This window comes from Pongo abelii, chromosome 14 (assembly GCF_028885655.2).
Source record: "Pongo abelii isolate AG06213 chromosome 14, NHGRI_mPonAbe1-v2.0_pri, whole genome shotgun sequence".
In the NCBI taxonomy this organism is placed as follows: Eukaryota; Metazoa; Chordata; class Mammalia; order Primates; family Hominidae; genus Pongo; species Pongo abelii.
Genome location: NC_071999.2, coordinates 47,907,560 through 47,922,540, shown reverse-complemented (window position 1 = coordinate 47,922,540; position 14,981 = coordinate 47,907,560). Strand labels below are relative to the sequence as shown.

General features: G+C 40.6%; 1 protein-coding gene across 7 annotated transcripts in view; it reads left to right on the top strand.

The window, feature by feature from the left end:
• Positions 1 to 14,981, top strand: part of EPSTI1 (epithelial stromal interaction 1) — a 105,143-nt gene that overhangs the window by 60,966 nt on the left and 29,196 nt on the right. For all 7 annotated transcript variants that reach the window (XM_009248619.4, XM_024230768.3, XM_063714800.1 and 4 more), the window contains 2 exons: positions 4,468 to 4,561; positions 14,886 to 14,969. In XM_009248619.4, coding sequence (XP_009246894.4) covers positions 4,468 to 4,561; positions 14,886 to 14,969 — 178 coding nt within the window. The remainder of the gene's footprint in view (positions 1 to 4,467; positions 4,562 to 14,885; positions 14,970 to 14,981) is intronic.

Below are 14,981 nucleotides of genomic sequence, written 5' to 3'. Positions count from 1 at the left end.
TCTGCCTTATCCTAATTATCCTCCCCCGAAATAAACCACTATTCATTTGTATGTAATTTTAAATAGATATTTATCAATTAATAGAAAATCAGGATACATACCTGACAATTCATGATGTTGTCCTTTGGGGAAAGGAGTCAGGTTGAGAGAGGTGTTAAGTAGGACCTTCACTTTTTTTCTTTATATTTTTATCTAATTTCTATTCTGTTCTCTGACTCGTATTTATGTATTGCTTTTGCAATTAAAAATTAAATCATTAAAGACCAGATAAATGAGGGGAAAGAATTCCGTAAAATGCGTGCAATAGTTTGATTACTTTGATTAAGTACAAAGTTCTCCCAGCATTACTACTCACTTTTGTGTTTTGTTTTGTAAATCTTGTTCTTGTGATTTCTTAAATGGGTTTTGTGTATCCCAATAGATTATCTCTCACTCTCTTACTTACATAGGCTCTGTGAGTGCTTATAGGTGTGTGAATGTCATTTGCTCATACCCAGTTACGTGAAACTGACTTAAGCAAAATAATACTTCTTTAGATTGTCCTATAACCCATATTGCTAAACACATGACACAGACTCAGGAAATATTTGTTGCCTGCATGAATGCATGCGTGCATGTACGAATGATTACTTACCTAAGCCTCATGGTGGCAAAGTTCAGGTTTGTGAAGCTATTGCAAAGTACATGTAGAATGCATTATTAGATTGTACTTATACAGACAGTTCCTAAGACATGCTGAGGTTTTATTTCCAAATGTGTTGTATAACATGAATTATTCATAAGTCAGAGTCATGTAGACTTAAGATAATTATGCATATTGAATATCCATCTGTAATACTGTAGTAGTTCTTAACATCACCAGGGGTGCTTTTAAGAAACGCGGATTCCCGGATCCCACTCCAGACATGCTCAATTAGAGTCAAAGGCCTGAGTCCAGTAATTTCTAGGAAGCACCACAGATGATTCTCATGTAGCCAGCCCCACACTTGTCTTCCCACTGGCATTCTGGAAATTATTGTTCTATGAAATCTGGAATGGTATCTGCCAAGTCTTTTCCTAGTAAACACCACCATAGTCTGTGTGGGGTTTTTTTCCCCCTTTTTATTTGAGAAACATTTCAAACACACAGAAAATATGTATCAACCACTAAGCTCATATTAAGATATTACTTATATTTGGTTAATTAAAAAAATAAATATTACAGAGACAGCTAGCTATCCCTCCACCCTCATCCCTTCCTTCTCTGTCTTTCCCTAGCAGTAACCACTGTCCTGGTATGTAACATTTGTCAATGTGCTTTAACCAAAAACTACCAGGAACATACCTGTAGTTGAACAAGTTGGGTTTATTACTCATTGCAGCAAAGGAGAATGCATACCATAGGGAATGGTGAGTTATCTCAGTGAGAAAGTGTTAGAAAGACCCTACTACAGGATTTGTGCTTTGGTTGGGTAATTTTGGGAAGGGTCTATGGAGACAGGGAGTTGCTCTGGATTGGGTGCCATCAGAATGTGGGGACAATTTTATGATTGGGTATCTCAATAAATCTTACCTATAGGAAGGACCTAGAGTGACTATGAAGCTGTAATTAGTGAAGAAGTAACAGTCATTCACTTAGAGGAGATGATGTTTGGTACTTTGTGGATTGCATGATGACCTTGTTTGAAGTGGATATGTTGTGTGACTATTTACATCCAACAGTGGAACACAGCTTAACTTCAGTGTCGGATCAGATCAGTTTATAATAACACTGAGATTTAGACGTGAGCATCAGATCAATTCCTGGATGCCAGGAGCTGCTCTTCTCACTTGGCAAGTGTTTCTAATTTTACTACATATAAGTGAATTCACAAAAAAGCATAGACTGCTTTTTAAAATATCATTGTATCATAATTTGAAAGGCAGCCTCCTCCACTCAGGTCTTTAGGAACCAAAACTGATAGAGACTCCACCACCTTCAATGCACAACTTCCAGCATTTCCTTGAGGGCTGTCTCTGTTCCAGCCAGGAGAACAATGTATGGAGGCACATGCATGGGAATTTTCTAATAAGTTAGTACTGGACGTGGCATTCATCACTTCTCACATTCCATTGGTCAAGACTCAGTCATAAAGCCAACCTTAGCTGCAAGGGAGGCTAGGAAATGTAGCCAGGTTGTGTGGCCAGAAGAGGAGAATGTAAATTTTCATGACCATTTAGCAGTCTGCTACAACTGTATTCTGTTGAGGCGAGATTTTCCTGAAGGGACCTTTCAGGATATGCCATAGAAATCAATGTAAGAATGAGCAGGAAGGACCCTTAAAGATCCTAAGTGGGACATAAGTAAATTTTATTTTGTTCTATGGAGAATAGAGGAAGAAATCTTTTATGCTTGGATCAGAGTGACAAAGTGGAAGAGGACCACCCCTCTCCAACAGGCAGTAGAGTCACAGTAGTGATAATACCAAGAACCCCAAGGGCAAGGTGAAAACAGTGCTAGAGTCCAGAGTTCTTAGTCCAGTTGGACTTCCCACGAGGATATTTTCCTTCGTTTGCCCCTCAAACAGGTTCTACATCTTATTTTTGTTAAATATAACCACAGTTACCTACAGGGATCCCACTTCAGTTCAGCCAATATATGGAAATTTTATTATATACCAGGGACTAATGCTAATAGTAGAAAAATACGAGTCAGTGTAGTAACATGGGACTTCCTTTGTATAGTTGATCACTTGGCAGTAATCCGCATCCTCTGCAGGCCCCTACCTGTATTCCTCTGGCAGTCCTGTGACCCTGTCACTCTGCTTTATATCCTGCGGCATGAGTGAGGCAGTGATAATTGGCACGAGGGCCACAGCTAGAGGCTGGCTATGCAGGCAGCTTTGTGCTTGGTGTTGGCAGGTAAGAAGCGGCAGTCAGTAAACTGAGGGGCTGCCTGTCAACTTGGTCTGAAGTTTCTTCCTTGCTTGTCAGTGTTTCTTTTTCGCTGCTTTCTCCTATGGCCTGCACTCCGCTTAGGATATTCAGAGATCTCATCCAGACTTCTGGCATCACTCTTCTTTTTATACTTTTGACTGATGACTTCATAAAGCCCCAGACAGTGGGGCAGCTTCCAGACTCTGCGACTTCATTAGTCTCCCTGTCTATTCTGGGCAAGATAAGTAATCCAAGACAAATGGAAAGGCTGCTCGTCTCAATTGCTGAATGTTTCTCAGGGTTCTGTATGTTGCTTCACTTTTATTTCTTCCTTCCCCAGATCAAGCTTCTGACCTTTTTCAGATGCCATGTTCTACCTAAGTAATTATTTGAAGTGATGTTGGCGCCTGTTTAGTTTCTAATTCCTTGTTTTCCTCCTACACTGGATGCCATTTGTTCTTACCAGATACTTTATGTTTTGTTTAATGCCCATGTCCTAAGTACTTGATGAATCAGATCTTAGCATTGGGCTTAAAATATTACAGGAAAGCAGAGGGCTAGCAGGAGGAGGGAGGGAGATGGGAACAGGCTGTGCAAGTCTGGTGCAATATAAGTCAGTGCTCAATGAGGTATGTGGCTGTGAATGTGCAATGAAGAGATAAAAATCCCACAAATTACATGAGAAAAGGACCAAGGGGTAGAAATTAATCAAGGGTAGGCCGAAAGGGCCAGGTGCTGAGGTAAGGACTAGGAAACAATTCCAGTGTTCTATGCTTGGCATAAGTGAGAGGGGAAATTGGGGTGGTGGTTTGGATTTTTAAGGTAAAAACAGAGAACTTCTTATTTAAACTGAGGACATTTCTAGGCCAATTTTTCAGAGCTAAAAAGAGATATTAGAAATGCAGTCTAGAATCAGCAGCACTTTTTAACCTCTCTGGAGGGTTTATCCCCTCTCTCAAACAAAATGCAAAGGACTGTGTGCGTGTGTGTGTGTGTGTGTGTGTGTGTGTGTCTGTTAACAGAGGGTCCACTTTTGCTTTCAGAGTCCAAAAGGGCTCCGTGATCCATAAATAGAAAAGAGGACTGGATTAGAGGGTCTGTGTATCCTAACAGCGGTCAAAGCCATGAGGCAGATGAGAGGGTAAAGGGCTTAATGTAAAACTGGTGTGAAGCAGGATGTTGTAGGGCGTAAATGTTCCGCAGCTCCACCCTGAAGTCTGAGTGTTAAGCATTAAATGTTCAGATAGGAAATTAGGGCCCCATGCTGTGGAATGTGCTCTGAGAGAGGACTTGTATTTATGTCAGTAATATAAAGTGGAAAAAATGAGGTCATAGGTTCACATTTCATAAACCTAGTTTTATATTTTTGAAATATTGTTCTTGAAGAATGCAATCTTGCAATAGCATTTTGTTTTGATTTCTGCTACACCTTGTTCTCAACGTAACTTTCTGTTCTGCTGAGGATAATTTTAATCATCACCCAAATAAGTCTAGGTTAGTATCCAAAGGAAAAATAAAGAATTATATTCATGTTTTTGTGAAGGCACTAACACCTGTTTGTGTTCCTGGTAGCAAAACTGCTGAGTTCTTGAGCAAACTGAACACAGAATTGCCAGACAGAAGTGCCTGTCAAAGTGCTGTTTGTGGCCCACAATCCTCAACATGGGTAAGTGAATTGCTATGCAGGGTACTGCCTGGCACATTTTATAGAGGTATTTAGTGACTGAAGATTAGGGATATAGAGTGACTTGTACATCATAGAATGCTGGAACTAAAGACAGATGACCTGATCCGAAACTTTGACCTCAACTGTTGCCTGAGCTATAAAATAATGCTTGTATTATTTTATGGGCACCTGGACTAAAACAGCCTCAGAGAAGTCTTTCCTCTCACCCAGTCATTCATACACCCACCCATCCACCCATCTATCCTTCCATCCTTCCATCCTTCCATCCATCCATCCATCCATCCATCCATCCTTCCTTCCTTCCTTCCTTCCTTCCATTCTTTAAATTCATAGGTCTGTATAAGGCCTACTGAGTGCCTACAGTTTCTGCTCAATGAACCTTAGTAAAGGAGAACACCAATGGTTTTAAAGCAAACTGCTGAGCACAGAGCATGTCACAATAAGAAAGCACTACTGCCTTATCAGGAAGAAGCATCTAAGTCAGACCGTGTGTGTTAGATGCTTCCTGGGAAATGATACCAGAGCAGAAGCTTAAACTATGAATCAGTAAAGTGATGAGTCTTTCCAGGTATCAGAATTAATAAAGACACATAGAGCAAGAATTAAGGTATAAATGCAAGAAATAAGCATGGCTTGTGTTACAGAAGAAGAGTTATGTAGCTGCAGTGCAGAAAAGTGAGCTAGAAGGATATAGAAGTGAGCAGGAACCATGAGGACCCTTTCCCAATGGTGTTACCTCTGGAAATTCAGGTGGGACAGTTCATTGTGTGAGTTGTCTTGATTACTGCAGGGTGCTTAGTATCCCTAGCCCCTGGGCATGAAGGGCCAGTAGCGCCACCCAGACACTGAGACATGTAGAAATGCCCCGCATACTGCGTGCTCATGGTGCTCCTGGTAGAAAACCACCACAGAAATTTGCATGCCACCTTGGAAAACCTAAACCCCATTCTGTGAGCACTGAAGGTATTGGAAATGTTTAAACAGGGAAAGCTCAAGGTTAGATTTGTGTTTTCATTCTGGATCACATTGGTAACATTGCGAAGGAGGGCTCTAAAGGAATAGAGAAGCAGAGAGGCCCCCCAAGGCTTCTGTATCAGTCTGGGTGAAGAATGATGAAGACTTCAGCTAGGACAGCAGGGGAGAGGATGGAGAAGAGAGTGCAGTTCAGAAAACTGCTTAGAAGGTGAAAGCAGCAGGGCTTGGTTATTGACTTGCTAATTGGGGACAAGAAAGTAAGTGTAATTAAGGATGACTCTGGGTAAGGGTTGTAGCTGAAAGAAAAGATGAATTTAAGTTTCTTAAAGTCTCAGATTTCTCAGGGTTTGGGTAGCTAAATCAGTTGTTAAAGAACCCTCATCTTGGAGCGCCTCTGCCCGGGCGGCCCCGTCTGGGAAGCGAGGGGCGCCTCTGCCCAGCCGCCCTGTCTGGGAGGTGAGGAGTGCCTCTGCCCGGCTGCCCTGTCTGGGAGGTGTACCCAACAGCTCCGAAGAGACAGCGACCATCGGGAGCGGGCCATGAGGACGATGGCGGTTTTGTTGAAGAGAAGGGGAGGAAGTGTGGGGAAAGGAAGGAGAGATCAGATTGTTGCTGTGTCTGTGTAGAAAGGGGTGGGCATAGGAGACTCCATTTTGTTCTGACTAGGAGAAATTCTTCTGCCTTGGGATGCTGTTGATCTATGGCCTTTCCCCCAGCCCCCTGCTCTCTGAAACATGTGCTGTGTCAACTCAGGGTTGAATGGATTAAGGGTGGTGCAAGATGTGCTTTGTTAAACAGATGCTTGAAGGCAGCATGCTCTTTAAGAGTCATCACCACTCCCTAATCTCAAGTACTCAGGGGCACAAACACTGCAGAAGGCCGCAGGGTCCTCTGCCTAGGAAAACCAGAGACCTTTGTTCATGTGTTTATCTCCTGACCTTCTCTCCACTATTATCCTATGACCCTGCCATATCCCCCTCTCCGAGAAACACCCAAGAATGATCAATAAATACTTCAGAAATTAAAAAAAAAAAAAAAAAAAAAAAAAAAAAAATAAGCAAAATAATTAGCCAGGTGTACTGGCACGCCTGTGGTTCTAGCTACTTGGGAGGCTGAGGTGGGAGGATCATTTGAGCCAGGGAAGCTGAGGCAAGAAGATTACTTGAGCCCAGGAGTTTGAGGCTGCAGTGAGCTATGATGACTCCAGCCTGGGTAGCACAGAGAAATCTCATCTCTAAAATATTAATAAATAAAATAGAAGCCTGGGTTCCACCCCTATGTTCTGATTTAATTGGCCGGGAGTGCTTCTTGTGCACTGGGAATTTTTAAGCTTCCCAGGTAATTCTGAAGTACAGTCAAGATTGAGAACATTATTCGAGAGTTTGGGCACCAAAAAAATGTATATGTATTGTCTCATGCAACACACACAGAAATGTTGAATTTTTTTTTTTTTTTTTTTTTTTTTTGAGGCAGAGTTTTGCTTTTGTTGCCCAGGCTGGAGTGCAATGGTGCGAGCTCAGCTCACCACAACCTCCACCTCCCCGGTACAAGCGATTCTCCTGCCTCAGCCTCCCAAGTAGCTGGGATTACAGGCATGCACCACCACCCCGGCTAATTTTGTATTTTTAGTAGAGATGGGGTTTCTCCATGTTGGTCAGGCTGGTCTTGAACTCTCGACCTCAGGAGATCTGCCCGCCTCGGCCTCCCAAAGTGCTGGGATTACAGGCATGAGCCACTGCGCCCGGCCATGTTGAGTTGTTTTTGCAAAAAGCTATAATGGAGTTGGACAAAGGCTCACATTTTTACTTTACTTGCCTCTGTACTATTTTACTTTCTTACACCTAAAGATGATGGAAAAGTTCTGTATCTTGATTTTAGTGGTCATTGAATAGATTTGCACATTTTTCAAAATTCACTGAACTGCACCCTTTAACTGTACATGACTTACTGTATGTAAATTTTACCTCAACATAGTTGATTAAAAAAAAAAAAAGCAAAAAAAAAAAAAAAAAAAAAAAAAAAAAAAGAACCCTCATCTTCATCTCCCCTTATCCCTTTCTCAATAGAGACCATGTTTTTAAATGTCAGGAAGATATTATGACACTCCTTAGGAAGAGGTCATTATACTCCTACTTAGAAATCTTTAGTTGCTTCCTAATTTTTTTTTTCTGCTTCTAATGTGATGTTCTGAAGTCTAAATTCATCAGTGTGGGCCCTACAAGTCATATTAAAGGAAATCCATCATCTCTCTTCCCTCACTACAGGGCTCTGGGGGAAAGAGTTGAGAAGCTGTAGGCAATGGAGTTAAATCATGTGTAGATGACAGCCCTAAACACCTGTCTGGATATCCTTGTGGCTGTCAGGGAGGGAGAGGGAGAACGGGAGTTGGATAGCTTTACCAACTGGAGTTTTGCCTACCGGGCTGGTCTTCCTTTCCGTTTAGGGCTCCCTGTATCCTGTGATGTGGAACACCTGGCAGAACTGCGTGTGCAGCTCTATTGATTTTGGCTCATTTCTTCAATTTAACAAGATCATCCTGAATTTTAATATTGTCGTCCAAAGCATTAGCAATGTTTTCCAGAGTTGCATTTTCTGTGGATTGATTAGTGCATTTGTCATAGGATCCTCAGAGCTATTAATAGAAAATATGCAGCGGGATTGGACCCAGGACAGTTCCTTATAAACTCCACGCAATAGCTGCTCCAATTTTAACCCCAAACTATTAATACAGTTTCAGTGTTCAATATATTTAATTGACTTTTTATCCATATTATACTCTTCTCATTCTGTCTAATCCATATGCATAGAATTATTCTGAGAATGCTTTGCGGAACCATTTCTAATGCTTTAGGAAAATCAAATATGTACATTGCACTTCTGTGAAGAACATTTCTTTGTAAAAAGAGGACACCTGCAGTTTACTTTAGCTATGGTCAACATACAGAATGTGAACACTATGTGATTTCCATCTATATGGGGTGTGATGAGCTGGAAGAATTTTTATATAATTTTTAATACTTTAATTTTACTACCTAATGTAACTTTCCTGAGAAGATTTTTCCTCTTGTACTTTTCTCCTTTAAAAGTGGATCTGCCATTGGCAGATGGAGATTTAATAAATACTAGAAAATTATGTCAATGTAAAAGATTACAAGAAAAATCCTTTAGTGGTTACAAGAAAATTCCTTTTGGCTTAGGACTTCAGACAAGAGATATTTACAGGGTTCACTTTTACATGTGGATTAATATAGTTCTCTGTATTGTGTGCGTAGGCAGAAGTACCAGCATCATCAGACCTTCCTCAGCGACCATCGCTGCATATTTCTAGTCAAATATGAAATGGTTTCTAGTCTCTGGTTTGCTGCCCCCATTTTGTATTTATTTATTTATTTTTAGACAGGGTCTCACTCTGTCACCCAGGCTAGAGTGCAGTAGCGTGATCTTGGCTCACTGCAACCTCCACCTCCCAGGCTCAAGCCATCCTGCCACCTCAGCCTCCTGAGTAGCTGGGACCACAGGCACACATCCCCATGCCCAGCTAACTTTTGTAGTTTTTGTAGAGACAGGGTTTTGCCACATTGCGCAGGGTGATCTCAAACTCCTGGGCTGAAATGATCCACCCACCTTGGCCTCCCAAAGTGCTGGGATTACAGGTGTGAGCCACCGTACCCGGCCTTGTGCCCCTACTTCTTCAACAAAGAATAACGATGTGAAAAAATCTTATCCTGGTGTTTCTCTTCCCCAAATCATTCAGTGGTCCCCCATATCTTCAAGGATAAAATCAAAATGTCTTAGCTTAGGCACAAAGCCCTTTCCTCTCTCTGTCCCTCCCTCTCTCCTTTAATTCTAGATTCTGTCTCTTTCTTTAGAATGGCCCCTTTCTAGTCCTCTAGGGTCTGGAGGACTGGCCTCGAGTCTAAATCTTTGCTTCTGCAAAGGGGTAAGGGGAAGCAAAGCTTTTGCAAGCAAGGTAAGGGGAAGCAAAGCTTTTGAAATCAGGAGCAAAGATTTAGATGCAGACCAATCTCAGGCCCCACTGCAGACCTCCTGAATCAGAGCTTGCATTTAATACAATCCATGGAAGATGTGTGTGCACGTTAATGTCTGAGGGGCCAAGTTCTATAGCTCATGCCTCTCCAGCTATCCTCTCTCACTCTACTGCGAGCACTCAGTGCAGGTTGGTTATTGTAATTTTTATCTACGTGTCACATGCTCATTCATTAAGAAGTCAAATAAAATACTTAATATGTGTCCCTTTGTGCTGCTTGAATCCCACTTCCACCCCAACATTTGAACACTTCCCATTGCTGCTGTAACAAATTACCACAAATGTGGTGACCTAATAGAACAAAAATTTATTCTCTTAACACTTCTGGAGGTCAGCAATAAAACTGGGTTTTAAAATGCTAAAATGAGGGTATCAACAGGAATGGTTCCTTTTGAAGGTTCCAGGGGGCATCTGTCCCCTGTCCCCCCAAACCCTTGGCACACGGCTGCATTGCTCCAATTTAGCTTCCATCTCACCCAACCTTCTGCACCCTCCCTGACCTTCTTGCTTTCCTCTTATAATGACGTTTGTGATTACAATGGGCCCACCTGGACTATCCAGGCTAATCTCTCTGCTTCAAGATCCTTAATTTCTGCAAAGTCCTTTTTGTCACATAAAGAAATATTCACAGATTTCAGGGATTGGGACATCTTTGGGGGGCCATTATGCAACCCACCACCTGTTTCTTTTCTTAGTTAGCTCTGAATATCTGTTAATATGTGTTGATATCTCTTGACTAATCAATTTTAGACCTTATTAACTCATTTCTTCCTCTCATTCTTATAATTATTCAGTAATCTGAGCTTTGCCTATTATGACTATATAAACATTTTCTCACTGCCAAGCCAGTTGGTATACTCTGGTTATACCTTCTGCACAACTCTTTAAACATATTTTATTTTAGCGTTTTCTTAGTTTCCTTTGAACATTTGACTGTCTTCTGACAGCTTTTGTGACTGTTCTACAAAATGCCTTTTGATGCAAATTTCTAAACAATTTTCCAACTTATTCCTGTCAGATAACTTGTCAATTTTTTTTTTTCTCTCCCTCCTGGATCCCTCTTTCCTCCTGCTTTAACCTGTCCTGGGTGTTTGTAGGCCTGCCGCACAGCTGTTGTTCTGGGACTTTCCTTTAACACAATAGTTCTCAGCCTCCTCTGCACTCTGGATTCACCTAGGGAGCTTTAAAAATCACGGATACCTGGGTTGCACCTCCAGAGAGCCTGCTGTATTGTGACCTGGGCTTCAGGGTTTGAAAAAGCTCTCCGGGCCCTCCTAATGTGCAGCCGAGGTTGAGAATCACTGTTTTAAAGTTATCTTGGGAATTGCTTTTATTGCTTTCCCATGTTGGGTTGTCTGATTTCTGGGCCTCATTTCTTCTATTTTCTTGCTTTATTTCTTTGTTTTGGTGGAGCATATTACTTAGTAGCTTCCCAAGAGAAGACACATGGAAGGTAAACATGTTCAGGTCCTTCCATGTCTGAAACTATCTTTATTCAGCTCTCATACTTTGCTTGCATTTTTATTGACGACTATTCCAAACTGGAAAGAATTTTCCTCCAGAATTTTGAGGCATTGCTCTTCTAACTTTGAATACTGGTTCCTGAGAAATCCAAGGCCATGTGAATTTCAGGCTTTATATGAGGGATTTTCTTTGTTTCCCATGAAAATACTTTAATGTCATCTTTTCTTTTTCTGGCATTCTGTAATGCTGTGATTTAGTGTGAAAGTCTTTTTTAAATTCATTTTCAGTCTGGAAATTCATCTGTATTTCTAGATGATTTTCTTGTGTTATCTCTCTGATTTATATCCTTTCATTTTCTCTTTATGGAATTTCTATTATTCAAATTGTAGACCTCCCGGATTTATCTTCTAACTTTAGAGATTTTCTCCTGTAAGTTTTCTTTGACTACCTTTTTTCTATATTTTGGCATATTTTCTTGACCATATCTTCTAAATATTATACTGATTTGGTTTTTTTGGGGGGAAGAAGGGGAGATTTTTTAAAAATTTCTCCAAAGTCCTCCTTTTCTCTTTGTTACTTTAAAAATATATATATCACTTATTAGTTCTCAGAAGAAACAGTACAGGAACCAGAAGAAAACTTCAAAAAGAGGGACTCAGAGGCTCACTGGTCAGTATGCAGGACTTTATAGAGTCATTTCATTCTCAGCCTGGCATTTGTCCACTGATGCTGTCTTTACACGTATGCCTGGTTTAGTTTATCCAGAAAATACACTTTTCATTTCCTGTTGGTGTTGAGTGAATTAGCACCTGCATTTTCAAGGTAGGAGCAGGTATCTGGGGGTGAAGGGCTTCTACTGAGACTATCTAGTAATTCCTTCCTTTTTACCTGCTATTATCCATCTGTCTTCCTCAATAGCTGGTGCATCCATTTCTTGGGCCCTCATGTTGCTCTGTGGAGAGAACTGGCTCCCCATGGGTGTCCTCTAGCCCCTTCCAGCAAGTCTTCAGGTTTGCTCTTTTCCTCTCTAAGTCACTTACTGTTTCTTTATCTACTTTGTCTTCATAGATTTCCCTCTGTGAATATGGTTCTTTTGGTTTTTGAAGATAGCGCTTGTGTGTATTTCATTTTCTCCTTTGTTTAGGGTAATTTTGGGGAGAATGGAACAGAAACGTCTTTACTCCACCATCTTGAAAGGAGAACTTAATGCTTGTCATGGGTTGAGACCCACACTTCTCAAAATTTATGTGGAAGCCCTAACCCCTAGCACCTCAGAATGTGACCTTATTCAGAGATAGCATCTTTACAGAGGAAATAAGTTAAAATGAGGCTCCCAGAGTGGGTTCAAATTCATTATGAAAAGTGTCTTTATAAAAAGGGGAAATCGGGACACAGAAGCATGCATACAAGGGAGATGATGTGAAGAGATGCATAACGAAGATGGAGTCTGCAGGCCAAAAAGAGAAGCCTGGAACAGATATTTCTCACATAGCCCTCAGAAGGAACCAACCCTGAAGACACCTTGATTTTGGACTTCTAGCCTCCAGAACTATAAGATAGTAAATTTCTGTTCTTTAAGCCACCAGTATCACAATACTTTGTTATGGAAGCCCTAGCAAACTCATGCACTGCTATTTTCCATTTGCTCATGTGATGCTCTTCTCCCTGCATAGTCTGATTCCTACTCACTCTTTGAAATATAACTTAGCCTCACTTGATTTGGAAAGTCTCCTCAATCTAGTTTAATTAAATATCCTTCTTTTTGGCTTCCTCTATCATAGCACCTATCACGCTGTACTGTAACCATTAGTCTTCTAGTTTGACTTTCACACTAAGCTATAAACGCTTGAGGTCTGGAATCGTGTCCTGACACAGTGCTTGCACAGAGGAGGCTTAAACGCTGTTAATAGAATGAGTACATTATAAGCATAGCTTTTGGGGAGGATAAATAAAGGTGTATTTTGGTTGAACGACAAAATATAGCATTTGTATTGTATTAAATGAATATTTCAATGTTAGACAAATTATGTGAATACAGTGACTTAGAAATTTCTGGTGTTTAGAGCTAAGAAAAATAGTGATCAATTTATTCCCTTCTATTATTTTTGAACAGAAACTTCCTGTCCTGCCTAGGGATCACAGCTGGGTAAGCAAGCATTAGGATTTCAAGTAACTGAACTTTTCATAAGTTCAGATGCCATGTGACTTCCCAGTTTCTGTGGACCTTTATAAGGCACCTTATTTAATAATAAGTTATTTAATAACCACTTTTTTCTGAGTCAAAAACTAAGACGTGTATTCTAATAAAAGAACAATAAAATGACAAGTTTAAAGGAAGGCTATTCAAATAGAATTTAGATACCCTCATTCAAGTTGTAATTTTGCTTTAACTAAATATTTTATTCTACCTTTTAATATCTTGAGTAGAAGCTGTCTTCTTTCCTTTCTTCTTCTCTCCTTTCCTTCCTTCCTGTCCTCTCTTCTCACCCTCCTTCCCTCCCTCCCTTCTTCCCTTCCTCACTAGGTCTTATATGGAATATTTGTGATAAAGGCTAGCCTTCTCTAATATAAAAAGAAGGGGTTGTCAGAGATAAAAAGAAGGGCTTGTCAGAGAATCAGTTTTCCCCTTCTATGTCTTAGCACAGTCCCCTTGAGTTTAGGGTGCAAATAAGAGAAAGTCATAGGATGTATGTTTACCTGCCCAATGCAACAGGGTTTGGATAAACCAGGGATTTCTGAACACAGGAAGCTCCAGTTTTCCAACTGGCACTGCCATAGATGATACCATTTTGAAAGCTTCTCTCTTTTTCTGGGAAGTGATTCTTATTATTTGATGGTATGTGGGTTTTTATAGTGACAGAAATGGGAGAATGAACTAAGAAGTGCTTGAGAAAAGTTACATAAAAGTTCATGTAGGCTGGAAAAAGGAGGAACCAGCCTACCTGAACTTTATGGATTATTAGTCCTGAGAACTAGGTCTGAAATATGTAACCTGCTGCCATGATGCTGCTGATAGTTTTTTATGAGATCCATGTGATTTCCTAAGCATTAGCTCTTTGCCTTACAGAAGCTGGGGCTGCAAATCAATGTGAAGGAGAGAAAGCATATGACAAATAAACAGAACACTTGAAACGCCATAAATGTCAGAACACATGGTCACTATGCCAGGGTGTGGAACTCTGGTGTGGTGGGTCAGAGACACTGAAGGGCATTCTCCCACATGTGCTGGCTTTCCAAAGGCTTTGTTGTCATGGGTTCCTGAATAGACTTTGTTTTCCTTTTCAGAGGTGGAAATAAGCTTCATCCAGATTAGGGATGCAAACGCTTAGAAAATGTACATCCTTGAAATTATATGGTATCAACCACTAGTTGACAAGCTGCTTAATCAGGTATCATTAATGAGCAGTAGACATGCCTGTTCTTCTAAAGACGGTGCCACTATTGCTTGTCTTTAATATTGACTGATCAGCTAGTTGGAATATTCTTGAAAATGTTCTAAACTTTCCACTAGAAGGAATAAACTATGTTGATTATCTCTGAGGGGATATTTTTAAAGCTTAATTAAACATTTAGATCATTCTTTCAAATGTGCAGGATGATTGTGCTTACACTAGTTTTCTTTTTATATGTTCCAAGGGACATTTTCAGACATATGCATAAATCACTTAATAACCAAGTGTGTATGGGGAGCTTACTATATGCTCAGTACAGAGGTTGAGTTATTAGCACCGGGCCCATAGTAGGCAGCTTGGTGTACTGTGACAACACTTTATCCTATCAAGTTTTTTTTTTTTTTTTCTCTCTGTACCTTTACAGGCCAGAAGCTGGGCTTACAGAGATTCTCTAAAAGCAGAAGAAAACAGAAAATTGCAAAAGATGAAGGATGAACAACATCAAAAGGTACTTACAAGC